Source organism: Silene latifolia, chromosome 9 (genome assembly GCF_048544455.1).
Source record: "Silene latifolia isolate original U9 population chromosome 9, ASM4854445v1, whole genome shotgun sequence".
Lineage (NCBI taxonomy): Eukaryota > Viridiplantae > Streptophyta > Magnoliopsida > Caryophyllales > Caryophyllaceae > Silene > Silene latifolia.
The window spans coordinates 155,179,470-155,196,059 of NC_133534.1; the positions used below are offsets into that span (position 1 = coordinate 155,179,470).

The following is a 16,590-nucleotide window of genomic DNA, read 5'->3' on the forward strand; positions in this document are numbered from 1 at the left end:
CATCAATGTGTGATCATCATACTGCTTCTATTGTTGTGGGGTAGGCATGTTTTTTATGTCTCAATATTAAGGTATTTTTTTTTTCTGTCTGACCTACGGCATTGGTGGTATAACTTGTGAAAATTTGAAAATTCTAGTCAAGAAAAGGGGGGAAATTTCAGACATTCGGCTGTCTATATAACTACTACATTTGTGGTTTGATTAGACACATTATAAAAAACCCCATTTGAAACACTAATTATCTTAAATATACCACTTTTAGGGCACCAAAATAGCTAGACAATTAGACATGTTGAACTGTGGTATGGGCACAATAGCATATAGTGGTATAACCACTAAAGCATTCCGTGGTAGTACGGCCACTAAAGCATTCGGCGTAACTCCTGAAAAACGTCGTTCTGCTAATTATAAGCCAAACATTTGGAGCTTTGATTTTGTTCAATCCCTTGCATCTCATTCCACAGTACGTAACATATTATGATATACTAAACTATATTTTTGCTAATTATAAGCCAAACATTTCTGCTAATTATATTTTTGCTAGGCAATTCTAAACTATCATAGATTCGTAGCTTTTTAGTAGTAACATATCCACCGTATAACACGACATGAACCCGATACGAAGTTAGTGGATTAGGGTTGAGACATTTTGACCCATTTAAGTAATTGGTCGATACGAACACGATACGAAAATTAAATGGGTCAGGTTAGGTGGCACGCCTAAAATGTCGCGCTAAAAGACGGCCAAATTAACAATTTATATACCACTAAACACACTAATTAGCACTAATTATAAACTAGTAAAATAGCAAGCAAGGGATCGAACCCAAGAGAAGGTGGGTTTTGCAATAGTGTAATTAAAGAACAATTAGAACAATTGTGACACAAATAACAACAAACATATAAAAAGGGGGGGTTTTTGGGTTGAGTTTTCAATTGTAACAAAAACAAGGCAATTTCAAACAAGAGTGCTATGCAAGTAAACAATCAATCAAGATGGTTCAAGGATGGAAATTTATCAATTTGAGAAAGACTTAACCCGACTCAAAGCATGGCACTTTAATTGACAAAATCCTTCAATCAATCCTTCAATTATATATTATCACCCTATTGTGAAGATAAATCTTCTAAATCTCCTTAATAATGGCCAAATGACAAGGAAATCACACTTAATCAAATAACCCAACTTATCAATTCTACCAAGTAGAAATCACATACAATGGACAAATTAATAAGAAGATATGAGCACAAGAGATTCAATAGGGGTAATTAGACACAATGAAATCACAATTAATGCCCAATTACAAGTTAATCCTTTACTTGCTAATTAAGCCAAGAAGAAATCACATTCATTAACTTAATAACAAGGTATTGCAAAGATGAGATTACAAGGAAATCACACTTAATAATCTCAACAACAATAAATTAAGGAACTTGATTAATTAAGCAACAAGGAAATCACACTTAATTACTCAATATAAACAAGGATTCCAAAATTCAATCAATAAACACAAAAGGATTAACAATGATAATTAAAATTAAAGAAGGATTAAAGGATCTTACAACCAAAGTTTAAGCCTTGAGCCGGATTAAGATAGGAGATTAGTTCTCCATAAGTAGATCTAATACCCAATTCAAAAGATGAAATTATCCCCAAATTACAACCTTGATTAATAAAAGTGACAAAAGATGATTAACCTAACTGAATACATTGTATTTATAGTCCCCCGTAACCTAGCAATTAGTGGGCTTAATAAGAGGGAAGGCCCGTAACAAAAACGCTAACAAAACCATCAAACCCAGAAAACTCGCACCGTGCGAGTTCTGGACCTGGAAAACTCGCACGGTGCGAGTTTGCTCCTGGAGTCCGCCTTTCTTTCGTGATTCCTTTGCTCCTTTGGAAGGCCTCCTTGGTGCGTTTCTTCAAGCCGATTCTTGGCTCTTCCTTGGACATTCCTCTTCTATCTATTGGCTTCTTGATCTCCACTTGAACCATGCTAAATGGCAAAGCACTCGGAATTGGTCAAACAATGTAAAAATCGTCACAAACCACCCCTAAATGTTACCAAATGAGCTCAAAATAGGGCCAATATGTAGTAGAAATGGGAGCTCATCAAACACCCCACACTTAGCCCTTTGCTCGTCCCGAGCAAACTAGAATAAAACTACTCACCACCTAGGCCAAGAAGTATGGGCACTCCTAATCCCCTCTCTTCACCTCACTTCTTCCTTCTTATATCATCCCTCAACTAAGCTCATGGTCACTTTCCTTCATAGCTCCAATAAATGACTAAGTGACCCAAAAACCACCAATATGAACCTCTCTTCTCTCACACCCCTTCCTTATGTCATCCCTCAACTAAGATGGTCCTAAGTCCACCAATTCCTTCATACATCCTTCCCAAAACTCAACACTTCCCCCTTATTACTCCACTTGGTAAAACAAGGCCACCATGGTCACTAAAGCCTCTCCTTTCAACCAATTTGGCAACCTCAAAACACCTCCATCCTCAACAATTCACCACAACTCATCAATCAAAACACAACTTTCCAACAAAGATAATACAAGTCACCACAATCCCATGCTTCAAGTATGCCAAGCACTAGTAACAAAGTAAGCTTCCACATCCCCCTCCTAGCCTTGGCACACTTCTAACCTACCCTTCCAACCTTCTTTGACACCTCCACTTATGTCACCAACGCCATGTAGGAAGTAGTAAAAATATGTGATAAGACTTGAGAGTTTCAATCATTTTTCATTTTGCCTAAATCTCTCATTTTGCCTAAACCGCCCGCCCTTGCGGGTTTTCGGTTTAGCATTTTCCTCACTTCTACTCTCGTGGCTCGCACTCTTTTCTTCATTTTGCCGGAGCGCCCTTTCGGGTTTTCTCCCCTCGACCACTTTCGCATTTTTGCCTAGGATGCCCTTTCGGGTTTTCATCCTAGCCGGGTTTGTTTTTCTTTTTCTTTCTTTTTCTTTTTCGTTTTTTTTTTTTTTTTTTTTTTTTTTTTTTTTTTTTTTTGGAATTGAAATACAATGCATGGAATTGAAATATATCACAATATATACATGATACCAACTCATGCCCACCCCACACTTTAATCTTCACTTTGTCCCCAAGGTGTGAGGTGAACACCCTAAACTCACTCAAGAGTGTGAGCTTGAGGCACCTCCATAGTCGGGAGGTCCTCCTCTTCTCCTTGCTTCTCTTCTACTTCTCATCCTAGCCCTTTCGGCTCTTGTTTCCGCAACCCGAGTCTCACTATACCCTTGGTATTGGGTGGGGAATTGTTGCATGAATTGAGCATTCATCGCGGCCACCATATCAAAAGTTGCATTTGAAGTATAACGCAACTCTTCCAAGTCTTCTTGATAATGGTGGTAGCGGTTTTCGGTGATTCCCCACCGAGCATTCTCCGTTAGTTGTATTTGGGAGAGGGTAGATTCAATGTTTGAGACACGGTTGGTCATGTTGGTTTGCCATGAGTTGAAAGCCGGGTAGTCGAATTGAGGGCCCGGAAAAGGATATTGTGGTTGTTGTTGTGGCATGTGGGGAGGAGTGAAATGTGGCTCATCAAAGGGGGCATTAGGCATGGGTTCATCAAATGGTGCATCATGAGGCATGTCACCAAAAGTCAAGGCCTCCCCCACTTGCAGTTGCTCTCCTCCCTCATCCTCTTCCGGCTCAACTACTTGGGCTCTATCAACCCAAAGGTACACAAAATCATCATCGGGGGGCATGTAAAAATCTTTCGCACTCCCCCAACCCAAAGGTGGTGAGTCGGAGGGACGGGGTAGATACATGTAGTGCTTGGAATATTGCCCACCCATGCACCAAATGACTAAGGGGGCTACTTTGTCAACCACCTCAATCACTTTTGAGTGCTTCAAGTAATGGTAGTCTATGAGACCACTACCATCAAGAGGGTAAGCATTGGGTGGGAATGACACACCCGTCTTTTGCACGATCAAATCGATCATGCCCCCGATATAAATGGTTCCCTTGGGGTTCTTTTGAAGTTCAAGGCACCCACTTATAAACAAGTCAACCCAATCCGGCACTCCCCTCCCTTCCGGGGTCATTGACCAAAGAATTTGTATTTGATGGTATTGCATTTTGGTGGGTTCGGTCATGACCAAAAAAATTGTGTTGATGTGACGGCTAAGGAGGCGTAGGACCGGGTTGGGTATGGTTGTGTTCTTTGAATTCCCGTGACGTATATCACTCGTGATATCGTTCCAAAAAGTACTCATCAATGCTTTATCAAGTTTTTCCTTCACGGGGGCCTTGGTGATATGTAAGGCCTCACGAACCTCATCATATGTCAATGTATGGGTGAGGCGGCATGCCCGGAATTTGATTCCCGGGACCTTGTCCCTCCCCAATTTTACTTTTTCCAACGATGACAAAAACTCATAAGTAACACCCCTTCGGGTGGGTGCGGCAACATGAATGTAGGCTTCGAGCCCAACTTTTTCTAGTAGCATACGAGTTATGGGAAGCATTCCCAACTCGATAAGAAGGTTCTCATCAAGAAATTTGGTTTGTGCCACGGTAGACACCGAGGCAAACTTTTTCCAACTTGAGAGGGCCGTGTCTCGGAGGCCCTCCTTACCCGAATACTCATTAGCATAAGAATCCGAGGCTCCCTTGGATCCTTTGGAGGAGGAAGCCGCGGTTTCTTTCCCTTTTCCCATTATAGAACAAGTAGAATCTCAGAAAAACACAATTTTTGAACAAAATTTTGGGTGAGACAATTGATCAAACACCTAATATGCACTACAAAATTTGTTGTGCTAATTAGTTATTTGCTAGAAAAGAACACCTCACAAATTAAAAGGTTGTTTTAAGGACGATAACAACACAAAAACACAACTAAATTTCGAATTGGAAGAACACAAATTCGAATTTCAGTAACTAGAATTGACAAGGAGAAGAATAAGGTGTTATACCTCCCTTTGATCCTTGCTTGGGTTGTTTTGTGAAGAATGCTAACCCAAATAGCTCAAAATCGTCCCTTAAAACCAATTTGCAAACCCAAACCTTCAACTTCTTCAATTCGTCCAAACCCTAGCCGAATTTGATGATGATTTCTTCGGTTTTTCTGCAATGCACCTTACCCAAATTGATGTTGGGGGATAAAAGTTGATTAAACTTGAAGGTGAATGCTTGATTTGGTTGATTTGAGAAGGATTTGATGGTTGATTTTAGGGGTTTAGGGTTATGTATTGAAGAGAGAGGTAGGATGTTTAAGAGAATTGGGGAAAAATTGCTAAGTGTCGAATGAAATTTGGGCTGAAATGGTGTTTTTCCAGAATTTCGCACGGTGCGAGTTTAGGCTTCAGAAAAGTCGCACCGTGCGACTTTGCTGCTGGATGTGCATTTTTCGTTACAAAATTCTTCATTCTAGCCAATTCTTTTATCCATCATTCTTCCTTTTTTTCTTCACATATGCCCTTGAGTTGATATCCTAACACTAAAACAACATTAAACCATTCTAATATGCCAAAAACATTAGTGAAAATGCAATTGATTTAATTTATTATGCAAGAAGTTAAGGATGTAAGGAATTTAAACATGCAAAATGCAATATAAATAATGCAACATGACAAATGCAATATAAACAATGCAATGCGGAAATTAAATATGCAAGGGAAAGAAATATTTACAAACTTTTGCCGTTTATTTAACGTCGATGGCTCGACAAATTTGCACTTTCATCAATTTGAGTAGATTGGATCAACAAGATGGAGTGTTTCCACTTCACCCACCTCAATTCCTTCATGATAATGCTTTAACCTTTGCCCATTCACTTTCAAAACTTTCCCGGATTTCAAGCATTTGATTTCAATTGCTCCATGTTGAAAAACTTTCACCACTTCATATGGTCCCATCCACCTAGACCTCAATTTCCCGGAGAAAAGTCTAAGTCGATTTTGGAAAAGTAAGACTTTCTCTCCCACTTGGAACACTCTTCTTGAAATTATATTATCATGCCATGCTCTTGTTCTTGCCTTGTAAATGGAAGCATTCTCATAATCATCATTCCGGATTTCCTCCAACTCTTGTAATTGAAGTTTCCTATGAAGACCCGCTTCATCCAATTGCATGTTGAATGACTTGACCGCCCAATAAGCTCGATGCTCAACCTCCACGGGTAGATGACATGATTTCCCAAAAAGTAAGCGGTAAGGTGACATTCCGATTGGCGTTTTGTAAGCCGTGCGATAGGCCCACAAGGCATCATCTAACCTCAAGCTCCAATCCTTGCGGTCGGGATTCACCGTCTTCTCAAGGATAGCCTTAATCTCCCTATTAGAAACCTCGGCTTGACCGTTGGTTTGAGGGTGATAGGCGGTTGAGAATTTATGAAGTACCCCATACTTTTTGAGAAGATCTCCAATGGCTTTGTTGCAAAAGTGAGTGCCTCGGTCGCTTATCAAAGCTTTTGGAAAACCAAATCGAGAAAAGATGTTGGTTTTGATGAATTCTCCAACCACCTTTGCATCATCGGTCTTGGTGGCCTTAGCCTCCACCTACTTGGAGACATAATCCACCGCCAAAAGTATATAAACATTACCACAAGAAGCGGGAAATGGCCCCATGAAGTCAATACCCCACACATCAAATATTTCACAATAGATCATGGGTGTTTGGGGCATTTCTCCTCTTTTTGAAATATTACCAACTCTTTGGCATCTATCGCATGTCTTCACCATGGCATGAGCATCTCGGAATAATGTGGGCCAAAAGAAACCGCTTTCCAACACCTTTCTAGCCGTTTTCTTGGCTCCAAAATGCCCGCCACAAGCATACTCGTGGCTAAACCGGAGAATTGACATGATTTCGGTGTCCGGCACACACCTCCTTATCACTTGATCGGCACAAAATTTACACAAATAAGGATCATCCTACACATAGTACTTGGAATCACTCTTGATTTTGTCTCCTTGATGTCGAGTCAAACCCGGTGGAAATTTGCCCAAGACCAAGTAATTCACGATATGTGCATACCAAGGTTCGGTAGACATCAAGGCAAGAAGGGCTTCATCCGGGAAGGCCTCCTTTATTGAGCTTTGTGGTACCAAGGAGTCTTCTTGGATGATTCTACTAAGATGATCCGCCACCGTGTTGGTGGAGCCTTTCTTGTCCTTGAGTTCAACGTCAAACTCACTCAAGAGTAGTACCCATCTCATCAAACGGGGCTTGGATTATTTCTTTGAGACAAGGTGACTCAAAGCGGCATGATCCGTGAAGATGATGACCTTGGCTCCAAGAATATAAGATCGGAATTTCTCTAAGGCAAACACCACCGCAAGAAATTCTTTCTCGGTAGTTGTATAGTTCCTTTGAGCTTCATTCATCATTGTCGATGCATATTGAATAACATGAGGTGCTCTTCCCACCCTTTGGCCAAGTACCGCGCCAAGGGCATAATTGCTTGCATCCGACATTATCTCAAACGGTTCATTCCAATTGGGAGGTTGAATTATAGGTGCCGAAATAAGCTTCTCCTTGAGCATATCAAAAGCTCCCTTGCATTCTTCACTCATGACAAATTCACAATCCTTTTGAAGTAGCTTGCATAGAGGAGCGGCGATCTTGGAGAAATCCTTAATGAAACGCCGGTAGAACCCGGCATGACCTAGGAAAGACCTCACTTCACGCACATTAGTAGGATAAGGCAAGGTGCGAATGGTATCGACCTTTGCCTTATCAACCTCAATTCCCCTAGAGGAAACAACATGTCCCAAGGCTATTCCTTCATCAACCATGAAATGACATTTCTCATGGTTGAGAACGAGGTTGGTATCAATACACCTCTTTAAGACCCAAGTAAGATGACTCAAACAATCCTCAAAAGATTGACCATGGACGGTGAAATCATCCATGAATACCTCAATAAAGTCCTCAACATGGTCCGAAAAGATACTCATCATACACCTTTGGAACGTCCCCGGGGCATTGCAAAGGCCAAAGGGCATCTTTCTATAGGCAAACGTTCCAAAGGGGCATGTGATGGTTGTTTTTGTTTGGTCCTCGGGTGCGATTGGGATTTGAAAATACCCCGAGTAGCCATCCAAAAAGCAATAAAAGGCCTTTCCCGCTAACCTCTCCAACATTTGATCCATGAAGGGAAGCGGGAAATGATCTTTTCGGGTCACGGCATTGAGCCTACGGTAGTCGATACATACCCTCCACCCATTTTGAACTCGAGTGGGGGTCAAAACACCTTCATCATTCTCGACTACCGTTAGCCCGGATTTCTTTGGGACAACTTGGGTTGGACTAACCCATTGACTATCGGATATATGATAGATCATACCTACATGAAGGAGCTTGAGTACCTCTTTCTTCACAACATCCATCATTGGAGGATTCAAACGTCTTTGTGGTTGTCTAACGGGCTTTGCTTCATCTTCAAGAAGAATTCGGTGCATGCATAAGGTGGGACTAATGCCTTTGATGTCGGCCATTGTCCACCCAATTGCTTCCTTGTGTTGCTTAAGAACTCGGATGAGAGCCTCTTCTTGCTCCTTAGTAAGCTTGCTTGAAATAATCACCGGTAAAGTTTCTTCACTTCCTAGAAATGCATACTTCAAGTGGCTTGGTAAGGGCTTCAATTCAACAGTAGGAGGCTTGACAATAAAGGGAACAGGTTTCTCCTTTGGTAGCTCTTCTAACAATTTGGAAGAAAGGAAGAAAAGTTCGTGGACAGAGGAAAACTCGCACGGTGCGAGTTCTGGCTCTGGGAAACTCGCACGGTGCGAGTTCCCTGCTGTTTTCCGGATTTCTTCCTTTTCTTCCCATTCTTCCATTGAGGGATTTTCCTCTAGGTCCTTGATTGTTTCCTGCAAATCACAAGACAAAGCATACCCCGTATCCTCTCCAACCAATCCATTAGTCAAAACAACATTTAATGGATCAACTTTGCACAATTCATACACGGTTTGCACAATTGGCTCAAAAATTTCAAGAAAACACAAAGATGAAGTCTCGGATGGGTATTTCATGGCCTCATGTATGCTATACTCAATCTTTTCCCCCTCAAATTCCATTGTGAGGCGGCCACTAGATACATCAATCTTGGTGTTAGAAGTTCTCATGAAAGGCCTTCCCAATAGAATGGGAGTGGAGCCTTTCTCGGGTTCCATTTCAATCACATAGAAGTCGGCGGGGAAAAGCATTCCCCCCACCTTCACCAAGACATCCTCCACAACCCCTTTAGGATAGATATTGGACCTATCGGCCAAAGAAATGACCGTACGAGTCGGTTTCAAAGGTCCTAACTTAAGTGACTCATAAAGGTAGTTGGGCAAGACATTAATGGATGCACCTAAATCAAGCATAGCATGTTGACAATCCAAATCACCAATTTTACAAGGGATGGTGAACATGCCCGGGTCACTACATTTTTGTGGCAACCGTTTTTGAAACATTGCCGACACATGTTCACTAGCCCTTACCTTTTTCATGCTCTTAGCCTTGTTGGTCCTCTTAGTAGTGCACAACTCTTTCAAAAATTTTGCATGCTTGGGTACACTACTAAGAAGATCAAGAAGAGGAATGTTTACCTCCACTTTATGAAAGATATCATAAAGGCTTGAAGTCTTCTTGTCAACTATCCTTGTATCATTCAAAGCACTTGGAAATGGAGCTTGTGGCTCATATTCCGGAAGAGGTTCATGTACCCTTACTTGTTGGGGTGAAGATGCTTCCTCTTGTTCCACTACCACTTCAATTTCATCTTCAACCACATCTTCCACTTCATGAACAATAGGAAGTGGTCTTGTCTTCTTAGGAGCTTTGGGTGCCTCTTCCAACTCTCTACCATTCCTCAAAGAGACCGCTTTTGCTTGTTCCTTGTTTGGTGGAGGAATGGTGTGAGAAGGGAGACTCCCTCCTTGGTTGGGTTGGGAATTGAGTGTGGTGAGGATTTGACCAACTTGGGTCTCAAGGTTAACAAACCTAGAGTCGGTGAGCCGGTTTTGTTGAAGCACGGCATTTTGAAATTCCTTGGTATTTTGTAGCAAGGCTTGGTTCTCTTTTTGCATTGTCATTTGACTCATAGCAAGTGTTTTCATCATTTCTTCCAAGGAATTTTGAGATTGGTTTTGGTTTTGATTTGGCTTTTCAAATGAAGAGTTTGAAGCCCCTTTTTGATTTTGATTTTGGTTTTGATTTTGGTTTCCACCCCACCCCATATTTGGATGAGATCTCCAACCTTCATTGTAAGTGTTAGAATAGGGGTCAAACTTCCTAAAACCAATAGCCTTCACCGCTTCAATTGCTTCCTCCGTTTGCAAAGATGGACACCCATCGGTGGGATGAGTTGGGTCATTACAAAGACCACAAAATTTCACATGAGAAGTACTCCCACCACCTTTTGTAAGTTCCTTCACCAAATTAGTGAGAAAGTCAACTTTCTCCTCCATATGGTTTGAACCTTGCCTTGAAGAGAATGTTCCACTTGTCTTCTTAATTCTCCTCCCAAAATTCCTAGAGCTTCCTACCAACCTTTCAATCAACTCATTTGCTTCTTGGACCGACATGTATTCAATTCCACCTTGGGTGGAGGCTTTAATCATTCTAGCATCATCCTCAAGTAGACCACCACAAAAATTCAAGAGAAGGTCATGATCGGTATACCCATGGTATGGGCAACTAGCAAGAAGTTGTTTAAACCTCTCCCAATACTCATACAAGTTCTCCCCATCCAATTGTTCAACATTACTTATTTCTTTCTTCAATTGAGATGAGAGACTAGCGGGAAAATACTTTTCTAAGAAAGCCCTCTTCATTTGATTCCAAGTGGTGATGCTCCCGGTAGGGAGATAGTAAAGCCAATCATTTGCCGCGTCCTTGAGTGAGAAAGGGAAGGCCCTTAGTTGAAGTTGCTCATCGGTAACCCCATTAGGCTTCATGCTTGAGCAAACAACATGAAATTTGTTGAGATGCTTGTTGGGATCTTCCGTGCTAAGCCCATGGAATTGGGGCAATTGGTGAATTAGCCCGGACTTCAACTCAAAGGTGGCATTTTCCGCCAAGGCCGGAAAGGAGATACACAAGGGCACTTGTGTGAGATCCGGGGCGGTAAGTTCTTTAATAGTTCTAGGCCTTGGTGGGTTCTCTCCATCATTATGTGGTTGTTCTTCCATGATGATTTGAATGGGTATGGGTTGTTCAAAAGGGATGTTGTTATCTTCTCTTTGGTCTTGTTGAAAACCGGGATCAATTTCTTCAATAACCGGGTTGTCTCTTCTAATACCTCCTCCTATCCAAGCAAGTGATCTTTGAATCTCCGGGTCGAAAGGAAAAAGTGGTTCTCTTGAATTCCTAGTATTGACCACAAACAATTCTACACAAGTGCACACAATCAAAAGGTTCACAAAAATAACGAACAAGACACTATCAACAAGAAACAAAGACTAACTAACACAACTATCCTAAAAACACAAATAACAAACACTAGCAAAACCGTTACCTTCCCCGGCAACGGCGCCAAAATTTGGCACGCCTAAAATGTCGCGCTAAAAGACGGCCAAATTAACAATTTATATACCACTAAACACACTAATTAGCACTAATTATAAACTAGTAAAATAGCAAGCAAGGGATCGAACCCAAGAGAAGGTGGGTTTTGCAATAGTGTAATTAAAGAACAATTAGAACAATTGTGACACAAATAACAACAAACATATAAAAAGGGGGGGTTTTTGGGTTGAGTTTTCAATTGTAACAAAAACAAGGCAATTTCAAACAAGAGTGCTATGCAAGTAAACAATCAATCAAGATGGTTCAAGGATGGAAATCTATCAATTTGAGAAAGACTTAACCCGACTCAAAGCATGGCACTTTAATTGACAAAATCCTTCAATCAATCCTTCAATTATATATTATCACCCTATTGTGAAGATAAATCTTCTAAATCTCCTTAATAATGGCCAAATGACAAGGAAATCACACTTAATCAAATAACCCAACTTATCAATTCTACCAAGTAGAAATCACATACAATGGACAAATTAATAAGAAGATATGAGCACAAGAGATTCAATAGGGGTAATTAGACACAATGAAATCACAATTAATGCCCAATTACAAGTTAATCCTTTACTTGGTAATTAAGCCAAGAAGAAATCACATTCATTAACTTAATAACAAGGTATTGCAACGATGAGATTACAAGGAAATCACACTTAATAATCTCAACAACAATAAATTAAGGAACTTGATTAATTAAGCAACAAGGAAATCACACTTAATTACTCAATATAAACAAGGATTCCAAAATTCAATCAATAAACACAAAAGGATTAACAATGATAATTAAAATTAAAGAAGGATTAAAGGATCTTACAACCAAAGTTTAAGCCTTGAGCCGGATTAAGATAGGAGATTAGTTCTCCATAAGTAGATCTAATACCCAATTCAAAAGATGAAATTATCCCCAAATTACAACCTTGATTAATAAAAGTGACAAAAGATGATTAACCTAACTGAAAACATTGTATTTATAGTCCCCCGTAACCTAGCAATTAGTGGGCTGAATAAGAGGGAAGGCCCGTAACAAAAACGCTAACAAAACCATCAAACCCAGAAAACTCGCACCGTGCGAGTTCTGGACCTGGAAAACTCGCACGGTGCGAGTTTGCTCCTGGAGTCCGCCTTTCTTTCGTGATTCCTTTGCTCCTTTGGAAGGCCTCCTTGGTGCGTTCCTTCAAGCCTATTCTTGGCTCTTCCTTGGACATTCCTCTTCTATCTATTGGCTTCTTGATCTCCACTTGAACCATGCTAAATGGCAAAGCACTCGAAATTGGTCAAACAATGTAAAAATCGTCACAAACCACCCCTAAATGTTACCAAATGAGCTCAAAATAGGGCCAATATGTAGTAGAAATGGGAGCTCATCATTAGGGTTAGGGTCTTACGACATAAACCCGACATGAATAATCCATTTAATCTAGTTGGATTGATATGTTAACCTATTTAACCCATATGACCCATATATTATATATAGAGCTGGACCAAGCTAAGGAAATATTCGAATGAGATGTTGAAATCCTACATTTTTACTAGACTATGGCACATTTAAAAAAAGTAAAGTATTACTCCCTCTGTCCCGGTCATTTGTTGTCCTTTTCTATTTTTGGGTGTCTCAGTTACTTGTTGTACTTTCTATTTTAAGAATAAACTTGATGAGTAATTTGATCATTCTCATTCAATTTGTGCCACTTGTCATTTAGTTATTGACCCTCTCCTCTTTCCTTGGTCTTTGTACCAAAACCAAAGGATAACAATTGACCGGGACGGAGGGAGTACTACTTTTTTGCAATTTGATTAAGTCATCGTTGATGTGAAAGAGTTCGAACATGTAATTTGGATTAAGCTGGACATTTTGGGTTAAACATGTCATTCAGGTTAATGGGTTAGATGGGTTATCGTGTAAGACAAAATTGAGCTATGTAAATATAAATGGGTTAAACAAGTTGGGTTGAGTTTTGAGAAAGTTAAATAGATTAGGTTAGCGTTGAGGTGTATGATCCGTTTAAGTAAATGGGTTAGGATAGAGTTAAGAAGTAGATAATCAATTTATATGTGACATGAACACAAACTCGATACGACACGGCCTGTTTGTCAGGCCTACCCTATATGCTAACTATGCATTGTAATAAAGCCCACGATAAAAACACGCTTTGATTTGTCTACGTATATCTGGCGTATTGCATGCACGACATATATTGTCGTATATCTTAAATTTATTAGTTTTTATTAATGTACTTATAATTACATTTTATATTTGCGGCCTATTAATTTTTTATATTTCTTGTCATTATATTTTGATATGAAATAAAATACTTCTTTCTATCCAATTCATTATTATACCCATTTGACATGCGTATTCGGGGATGGATTATAGTGTTGCACCATCTTACATTACATTTTATGCACTAGTTAATATTTCATATATATACAGGATGATGTTGTTGTTTACAAAACATGTACTGAGAAACTCAAAGAGGAGTTGATGCATTTATTCATTGAGGAACCAGAGTTGTCCAAGGTGCACGTTGTTGACATGATAACAAAATTAGGATTGTCGAGTTTCCTCGCTGATTTTATGAAGGATTCCCTTGATTCGATAGCTTCCGATATCAACAAGACGAACAGTTTTAATAAGGAGGATATCCTAAAAACTGCACTAAGTCTTAAACTTCATCGACAACATGGATATGATGTTTCACAAGGTAATTAGTCTGATACTAATTTATTCTTGTTGTTTAAGATGTATTTTATTTAATAAGTAAACCATCCCGATCGCATGAATGTTTTGTTTACGCAGATGTGTTAAGAGATTTCATTGATGAAATGGTTTCACTTGATGGAAAACATGGTTTGGACGTTATTATTAACCGAGTTCTTGAGCTTTTCGAGGCCTCTCATCTAGCTACGGAAGGAGGAGAAAATAATAATCTTGCTCAACAAGTAACTCATGCTTTGAAGAGTTCATCTCACTTAGGAGTGTTGTGGTTTGATGTCATACATAATATTCGTACTTATGAGCAAGAGCAAGACAATATTGGAAATAATAATAAGATTTTAATTGATTTGGCTAAGCTCAATTTCAACATCACACAAGCTATGCTCGTAGAAGAACTCAAAGACTTGTCGAGGTACGTAAATAGTGATCATTTTTGGTTAACTTTTCACAATACTCAGCTGATAATCTTACAATTTTAAGGTGGTGGAATGATGTCAGGCTTATGGAAAGCATTGAATTCTCTAGAGATCGATTAGTCGAAAGTTTCTTAGGGAGAGTGGGAATAAGTTGTGAACCACATCATGCTCTTCTCCGGAAATGCCTTTCGAAACTCAGAACTTTATTACTTGTCATGGATGATCTTTATGACATATATGGCTCTTTGGAAGAACTAAAGTGCTTCACTAGAGCTGTGGAAAGGTTGGTAAACTACTTTTCTGTAGTAACTATCAGCACAACATACGTGCTTGATAGGTTGTTTAGTTGTTATATTAAATATACTAATTAATATTCCATGTGATTCATGGTAGATGGGATCCCCAAGAATTGGAGCAACATCCAGAATGCATAAAGATTTGCTTCAAGACCCTACAAACAACAACTGCTGAACTAGTGGACGCGATTCAGAAACAAAAGGGCTATGATCAAGACATATCATTCAACTTCAACACTGCAGTACGTATATAGTTAATAAAAGGGAAATGATAATGCCACTACACTTTTTGTTAATACCACAACAATACATGTCAAGGCTAAGGGCATGTTACTATTCACCGTCTCATAAACATATATGTGTGGCATTATACCTTCCCTAATAAAAACGACTACTGTATAATACAACGTTATGTATGTACTTAAACTCTAATTACGGATGGATGTTCCTGTTTGTTTTGTGTTTGTTGTCATCAGTGGGCTGATTTCTGCAAAGCTTCATTAACAGAAGCATGGTGGTATAACACAAAGCATATACCATCTGTAGATGAATATCTAAGAACAGCATGTATGACATCAGGCGGCCCTTTGATTTCTCTGGTCACTATTATGTGTACTGTTGATGGTGGTGTATCCGATTTGATGGAAGACAAATTGCGAGTGTGTCAAAATCTCGTATACTACATTTCTCTAATAATTCGCCTCTTCAATGATTTAGAAACTTCTGCGGTAAGTTATTGAATCCCCAAATCTCAACTCTCAATGATTGATTAGGTTTAAGTTTTCATTTTTCAAACTCGATCTGTGCAAACCTTGTTTAATTATTCCTTTGATTGAATAACAGGTTGAACTTGAGAGAGGAGACTCACCTTCATCTATCTTGTGTTACATGGTCGAGGCCAATGTGACAGAAGATATGGCGAGGGTACATGTAAAGCAGATGATAAGTGATACATGGAAGAAAATCAACAAGGAGATATTGAGTGTCTCCTGTAAGCAGGAAACATGTGTGAATCTTATCATAAATATGGGAAGGGTTTGTGAATTAGTATATCATGAAGGTGATGGTTTAAGTGATCCAAACAAAGAAACTCGGAGACAAATCAAAGAGTTATTGATTCAACCAATGAAACTTTCAATGGATTGAAATTGGAATTGAGACTAATATACATTCCGATGCACAACAAAACATTTGTCCTCAATAGATGCTGGAATGCCATTTTAATTATTATTTAATAATTGAATAAAAATAAGAGTGTAAGCTAAGCTACAGGCTTGTTTTCTAGTTGGGTTTTTTTATTACTTTCTCGATTACAATGAATTGTATACGTTTACTTTGCACACGTATATCAATGCTCATTTTCCTTTACTTATATCTTCAATTACATATTAGTAAAAATTTGACATTCATAATTTATTCGATACGACTATTTAAATAAGATCTCATATGACTATCTTTTATGTTATATATTAAAAAGTTGTATTGAAAATTCTCCTCACTTATGAATAATGCCCAGAAAACAAACGTATACAATTTAATGGAAAGGAGGAAGTAGTTGGTAATACTTTTTTCCTTTATATACTCCCTCCATCTCATGTTTATTGTCCCATTCC

The 16,590-nt window shown here is 39.3% G+C and overlaps 1 protein-coding gene across 1 annotated transcript; it reads left to right on the forward strand.

Moving 5' to 3' along the window:
- Window positions 1-13,867: 13,867 nt before the first annotated feature.
- Window positions 13,868-16,280, forward strand: LOC141600165 (alpha-farnesene synthase-like). The gene is made up of 6 exons (XM_074420347.1): window positions 13,868-14,251; window positions 14,347-14,677; window positions 14,746-14,964; window positions 15,075-15,219; window positions 15,454-15,705; window positions 15,821-16,280. The coding sequence occupies exons 1-6, from the start codon at window positions 14,032-14,034 to the stop codon at window positions 16,121-16,123; spliced, it is 1,470 nt and encodes a 489-aa protein (XP_074276448.1). The 5' UTR covers window positions 13,868-14,031; the 3' UTR covers window positions 16,124-16,280.
- The last annotated feature ends 310 nt before the right edge of the window (window positions 16,281-16,590 follow it).